The 6,941-nt window shown below is 43.1% G+C and overlaps 1 protein-coding gene across 1 annotated transcript in view; it reads left to right on the top strand.

Annotated features, from left to right (window-relative positions):
• Positions 1 to 6,941, top strand: part of CUNH10orf67 (chromosome unknown C10orf67 homolog) — a 76,467-nt gene that overhangs the window by 45,673 nt on the left and 23,853 nt on the right. Inside the window, exons 9-10 of the mRNA XM_050152698.1 lie at positions 2,622 to 2,681; positions 3,438 to 3,737. Of these exons, the coding sequence (XP_050008655.1) occupies positions 2,622 to 2,681; positions 3,438 to 3,737 (360 nt within the window). The remainder of the gene's footprint in view (positions 1 to 2,621; positions 2,682 to 3,437; positions 3,738 to 6,941) is intronic.

Genomic DNA, 6,941 nt, shown 5'->3' with positions numbered 1-6,941 from the left:
GAGACAGGCAGGGGATGAATAGAAGGCAACAGCGTCCTCCAGCCTAGGTAACAACAGGGCCAGTGTACCTCCGAACTCAGAGACTGTGACAGCACACACAAGCCCAGTGCAAACTGAAGCCAGTCCAGACCTCAGCATGGGAAGGGCAGGCAGACATGGAGTCCTACCCAGAGGTGAGGGGCTGAGCTACTAGGAGAGGAAGAGTCAGTTACCTTTAAGAATGTAGCCTCTGGTAAGTCAACTGCGCTCCAGTGGAAGGCCACACCTCTAAGAAAATACAGGCAGCACAAATTGGACTTGATAGGTGGAGAACAAAGGGGGGGGGGCAAAGTTGGGAAGGTAGAAAAGAGGAGGAGGCTGAATATGATCAAAATACATTATAGGAAATTCTAACTTTCTTGAAAGAAAACCAGAAAAAAACAATAACAGTTTTATGTTCCTAAATTTCTCAGTGTTAAGAACTAAAGCAATTGGGTGCCCAAAGCAGATAGTTTTCTGTGAAATTAAATTCATGCTGATCTACAAAGTTCCAGACCAACTAGCCAGGCTAGGGTTATGCAGTGAAACACTGTTGCAAAAAAAAAAAAAAAAAAAAAAAAAAAAAAAAAAAAAAAAAAAAAAAAAAAAAAAAAAAAAAAAAAAAAAAGATAGCTAACATCAACAGAACAAGCCACCACCCATACAACCTGAAGCAATCCCTGTGAAAACTCCAAGGTTAGATTTTTTCCGCCAGAAATTTCTATCAAACATTTGTAGCTTCTCACAATGTATTCTGGAAGAGGAAATATCACTTCCCAATGAATTCATGGCACTAGTTTCCCCATGATAACAATCTAAATAGAGACAGTAACAAATACAAGTAAATGGAAATTTGTTGCATATAGTACGAGCTGTGGTTACAAAAGGTTTATGTGTAGTGTGTAACATACCTCAACTTTTGCAAAACAATTGTGATGGCTATTTTTGGTTGTCAACCTAACTATCTGTAGTGAACTAAAACCCAAATATCTGGGTATACCTGAGAGATTTTTTCTTAATTAAATCATTGGAAGTGGATTGATCCATTTTTAATCTGGCTGTTTTGAGGAGGAAAGATTCACCTTTATCTGGACCACAACTTCTGCTGGCAGCCTGCACAAAGGACATGGTAGATGAAAACTAACTGTCTTCACCTGCTTGCTCTAACTCTCCCTGGCAAGTCCATTTCTTCATTGGACTTCAAGTCCAGTAGAGCCTGCTTCTTCAGGATGCTGATATATTCTGAAGACCAGTTGAGAGGCCCAGTCTGGTGGATTGAACAACTACTGGGTTCTTGAACCTTCCATTGGTAAACAGCCACTGTAGATGCTCTGTGTTTATGCAGGCTTTTAGAAACATTTTTAGGTTGAAAATTGGTGTTTTAATATATCCTACATTAAATCAGACAATCCATAAAGGGGAACATAGAGCTATTCATTTAGGTCTTTAATTCCCACCAACAATATATCATTTTCAGTATTGAGATCTTACATATTGTGTTAAATTTATTTCTAATTATTTTGTAGTGTTGAAACTGTTGTAGATGGAATATTTTTGGAGTTTTAATTCTTAATATAAAAGAAGCACAATTGTCTGGGCTGTGGTGGTGCATTCTTTAATCCCAGTACTTGGGAGGCAGAGGCAGGTGGATCTCTGTGAGTTCAAGACTAGCGTGGTCTGTTTTCTTATAGCAAGATTTTGTCAAATTTAGGAGCTTTCTTTTATTGCTAGTTTTCTGAGAGTTTTTTTCTTCATCAGGAATGGCCGTTGAATTTTTCCAAATGCGGTCCACTGTGAAGGATCACATTGTGTATTGCAGAATGAATGCTATATTTGAATGCTAAGGAATTACTGAATTCCTGTGAAATCTGGATTGAATTTGACAATGGTTGTGTTGAAGATTATGGAGAAAACAAGTTTTAAACGGTTGCAATAGGGCTCAAGTATAGCATTAGAGCTAAGTTCACGCCGCTGATACGACTTGATTTGGGCCTTCACAGGCATCAGTGACTACCCTCTCAGACAGCAAGATGTTATAAGACACATTTCTGGTGAATTCTGATCAACGCTTAGAGTGAGAAAGTTTCAGGTATAATAAGATGAATAGTTACATGTATTTCCCATCACCTTTCAATCTCACAGAAGTCATAATTAGACTAATTGGCATTAGTAATAAATTCCTATCAAACACGAATTAAAGCATACATTAATGAAATATTTTGATACATTTTATGCCTGGAAATCAGTATTAACTTTTAAAATAAATTTTGTTCTCTATATTGTTGAGATTTAGCTGTTAAGTTATCTTGTATTTTTTTAAATTATGAGGATTATATAATATAATAATGTATCAGAATATCACTTCATAAGCAAACAACATATAAATTTGTATAGCCTGTAATACATAAAAGCCATAAATAGATGCTAATTGAAATATTCATACTTACATGTTCTTCTGTTCTTATTATAAGGGACTTTTATGTACAAGATTATTTATTTTTAGCACTCAGCATATAATCTGCTTGAGATGTTTTGTAATGAATTCTCCTGATTAATCTTTGCAAATGATAACAGATCACCAGTATGGCCCTTGGTTTTTACAGATCAATAAGCAGAAAGAAGACATGGAATTAAGAAGAAAGTACGCCAGTATAAGCGCCAAGGTTGTATGGCCTCTACCATCATCTATCTATCTCGGCTACTATGCTCTCTCTCTCTCTACATTCAAGAATTAATGCTCTCCGTTGCTTCCTCATAAATGAGGGTTGTTTTTTTTTTTTTTAAGAGCTTGATATCAAGAGTAGACAGACAGTGCTCATGCAGGAGTCTGGTTCCTAGCATACAACCTCAACAGGAACTCCAGTTATATTCTTCTGAACTCTGAGGACATCAGCATTCATGTGCACACACACACTCACAAGGAATTAAAATAAGTCTTTTAAAAAGACTCATTTGAAATTGAAACAAGATGAGCATGTGGAGATAGAAAATAAAGAAAGTAGGGAGAGGAGGAAGAAACAGAAGCAGCAAGCCATCCCTCAGAGGCTGCTGCAAACCCCAGCGCACACATTCCTCCTTCACCCCTCCTTTCTTCTTCCTTTCCCTTTTCCCACCTTGACACAAACCTCAGACTAGCACCCCGCCAGCTTCACGAGGACTGTATCTTCACAGGTGCTGCCGAGGAGGGAGGAACGTCCGTCTATTTTTATTTTTTTCTCCTAGAACAATGGGTGAAGGGACATTCAGTCCCAGCTGCTAATGAAGGCAGGCAAGAGTGGGCTGTGAAGCTAGGAACAAAGGCAGATTCACACCCACTGAGAGTGAAACTGCCCGCTCTGAGGTTCTCGCTCGGGGAGGACAGAGAGAGGGTACAAATCTAAGGGGTGAAATAAAAATAATTCTTGCCTCTTTTCGAGCAGAGAACAACCAGGGGAAGAGAATCTGCTTTCTTACGGTCTACGAGTCATCAGTCCAAGAACGTGACATCAGCAACCGAAAGCCATCATTTTATAAGGCCGCCTTCTGCTTCCCTCAGCGTATCACCTAGGCTAAAGAAGAAGATGGGAAAGAGATATATTGGCGCGGCTGTTATGCCTACTCCTGTTCATGCTGAAACTCCTGCTCCTGCTGCAGCGCCCTCTCCTGGGGTTCCTGTCACAGTGGTCACCACCCCTACTGTCATTACCAATTTCCTCGCAAAGTCCGAGAAGGAGAAGCATGTAAGAACCATGTATATTACCACCATCTGCTCACTTCACGTGCTTCCTGTCTTGTTAGCCTTTTCCGGCTGCGGCTTCATGCCTCCCACCTCCCACTTCCTGTCTGGCGTCATCCGGGCCCACTGTCTAACACACCAGACTCTCATATAGGAGTAAGGGCTCTGGCAGCTAACCAGGGTTAGCTTGATAGGCCCCTTAGATTTCTTAAAATGATTCTTCCGTTACCCATAGCTGGCTGCATTGTGTAGGTTAATTAGTGAGCCTTCGTGACTCTATTGAATCATTAAAATCTGAGAAGCTGCATTCCAAGTGCTTGTTAAGGTGCATATCTCTAACTCCTTACGGTGTGGTAGGATATTAATGATGTCTTCCTGAAGGACATGGAAGGATCTTATCCTTTTGGTCACACAAGAGTCTGCACTGGGCAGTTAGATTACATAACACGATTAGGAACAGCTACACGTGAGTTGTACGCTGCCGCTCTTTTTAGCCCTATGAAGAGTCAGTTCTCTGAAGTTCAGCTGACTATGGGCGTGTGACAGTTATGACGGCCCCATTCCCTAGGCTTGGGTTCTAGTGCACACAAAGGAGAAAGCTAGCAGAGTACAAGACAACTCTCCCTCTGCCTCGTGACTCTGGGTCTAGTATGACCAGATGATGCCACCTCTTGCTGCTTTGACTCCACCATGCCAGGCCAGACCCTATAGCTAAGAGCCAGAGAGAAGCCCTTTCTCCCCTAAGTTTCTTTTATGAGGGTATTTAACAACAGCAACAAGTAGTGAAGAGGCATGGCTTATTTGGGGGTATTCTCCATGATTGCCCTTTGTGATGATCCTGGGAAAATTTTCTTTGTGCTTAGCTGTGGAGATATAGATGGTTGTTGGTGCACACAGTCGGTAAGCACCATGAACACTGTAACTAGATCAGATTCTTTTCTGGTCTGACTTTCAGAGAGCTCTTAGATCCAACTGATGACTCATTGGACCAATGGGTAGCCCTTGACATGGTGTGTCCACTTGGATGTTTAGATCTCCGTGTTCTGCCACGTCCCATGTCCTTCCTCCTCTCCAGGTGACAGAATCTGTTTATCCATAGGACATGGGAGAACAGAGTAGAATTATACGGCTGTGTGTACTTTGCTTCAAAACAGGAACAGGAAAGGATACAGGCCTCTTAAGCCATTTAATCAGAGAAGTAGATCACTCCCTTCTCCAGTGATGGAGTGAGACATGGGGAGACTCGGAGTTGCTCTAGCAAAGAGTCAGTCCACTTGGAAGAAAGCATTGGGAAGTGAGAAAAATCACCCTCAGATGGTATAGTGGTGTTTGCCTGTGTGATCCCAGCAATCAGGAGGCAGAGGCAGGAGGATCACTATGAAGTTGAGGCCAGCCTGGGCTACAGTAGTGAGTCTAAGGCCAGCAAGGGCTACCCTGCCAGCCCCAAAAGAAAACCAAGAGACAAAAAGGAGGAGAAAAAGGAAGGAAGAAAAAGTATGGGAGGAGACATAAATGTTTCCACTGTAAAACTTAGGAAATAGAGTCAGGTAGAGGGCTATATAAATCTCTAAGGAGAGACTTTGCATGTGACAGGCAAGTGACTTAGTTCTAGAAGCAACTGGTTCATAATCCAGATATTGAGAAGTACGTTCTTTAGTTCCCACCAAACAAAAGCTGATTGAAGGGCTGGGAAGATGGCTCGCTGGCTAAGATCGCTTGTTGTGCAAGTGTTGAGGACTCGTGTTAGAGTGCCTAGCACCCATGGTAAAACTCAGGCAAAATCTGTACCCCTTGCCATTCCCAGTTGAGACAAGCCAGCCAGCCAGCCTAGCCAAACAAGGTGTCTTGCTCAGTAAGGGACACCATTTTAAGGAAATAAGGCAGAGTAGAGTAGACATCTGAGGCCCTTCTCTGGACTCTGACTGCTTGGAAAGGTACTCCCATGTCTGTCTGTCTGTCTGTTCCCCTCCCTCCACAATCTCTCTCTCTCTCTCTCTCTCTCTCTCTCTCTCTCTCTCTCTCTCTCACACACACACACACACACACACACAGAGAGAGAGAAGAACTAGAACTAAAACCTGGTCTGAGTGGTTAGTGTCTCCTGTGGCAGGAGCAGGGAGACCAGCCGTCCACCCTAGGTGGCCATGATAGAAGAACAAGGACTCCTTGCCAGAGGATCATGAGGGCAATACTCTGTCACCTAGTTTTTCAAAATTTAAAAAAAAATGTATGAATGTCTGCAGATGTAGCTCAGTGGTAGAGCACTTGCCTACTATGTCTGGACCCACAGGGTCCATCGCCAGCACTCACAAAAGAAGATCTTCACTGAAGGCTCAAGTCGTAGAGCCAGATTTTCAGGAGTACAGCTCTGTGTTGTGGGGAGGGAAGAGACACTGCTCTATTGGACAGTGGAGAAAGGAAGCACTGGGATTCTGAGGGGTAGGCTCAGGCTGCCGCTATGCCTCCCTGCTTTTTGAAGTTTTTGCCTGGCACGGAGGGATGACCTTGTGGTTTCACAAGATTACTGACTTGTAAGCTGTACTTTTTGAATGCTCCTCCCCCTTGAAAAGTAGATTTTGAACCATCTTTAGGTAAATTCTCGAGACTTTTTCATAGAATGAACTTAAGCAGCTTGTTATTTAACAGATTTATGGCCATTTAGCTGAATTCAAGGGGCCCTAGTTCAAGCCTTAGGCTTCCTTAGTGAGCTGGTACCAGGTCCGGAAGGTGTCAGTGGACAGTGAAGTGGGAACCTTTCAGGAGTGTCTGGGATCTTAGGTCCTAGATACCGGCTAGAGGGGAGCAGAGCTGTGTCAAACCAGGCCCTGCAGCTGAGCTCCCATCCTGAGGTCCCAGCAGCAGGGGGCAGCTGCACTAGCGACCTCCCTGCCCCCCTTCATGACCCCAAGGCTGGAACTGAATCCTGGATCTGTGACTCAGAAACTCCTGTGCCCTCAATATAGATAAATGCTGAGTGTTCAGCATTAAGAGGGTCACAGGAGCCCCCCGTCCCCACCCGCACACATTGCCCTTCCCACCGAGAAGACCACAAAAAGATAGAGCAGAAAGCTGACTTAGGGTCTCTGAGAAGTATAATTTCAGTTGGCTTTTCTCCTGGTATCACACTCTCTTCTGATCAGAGTGATTGCTATCTAGAGGTTTCCAGAGCTTCATGGAACATTCTGTCAAATGGCGAGATTCTCAAGTT

The sequence above is a fragment of the Alexandromys fortis genome, unplaced genomic scaffold (assembly GCF_014885135.2).
Source record: "Alexandromys fortis isolate MF-2015 unplaced genomic scaffold, M_Fortis_MF-2015_v1.1 scaffold_54, whole genome shotgun sequence".
In the NCBI taxonomy this organism is placed as follows: Eukaryota; Metazoa; Chordata; class Mammalia; order Rodentia; family Cricetidae; genus Alexandromys; species Alexandromys fortis.
Note: the sequence above shows the minus strand (reverse complement) of the source record. Positions and strands in the feature narration are given on the sequence as shown.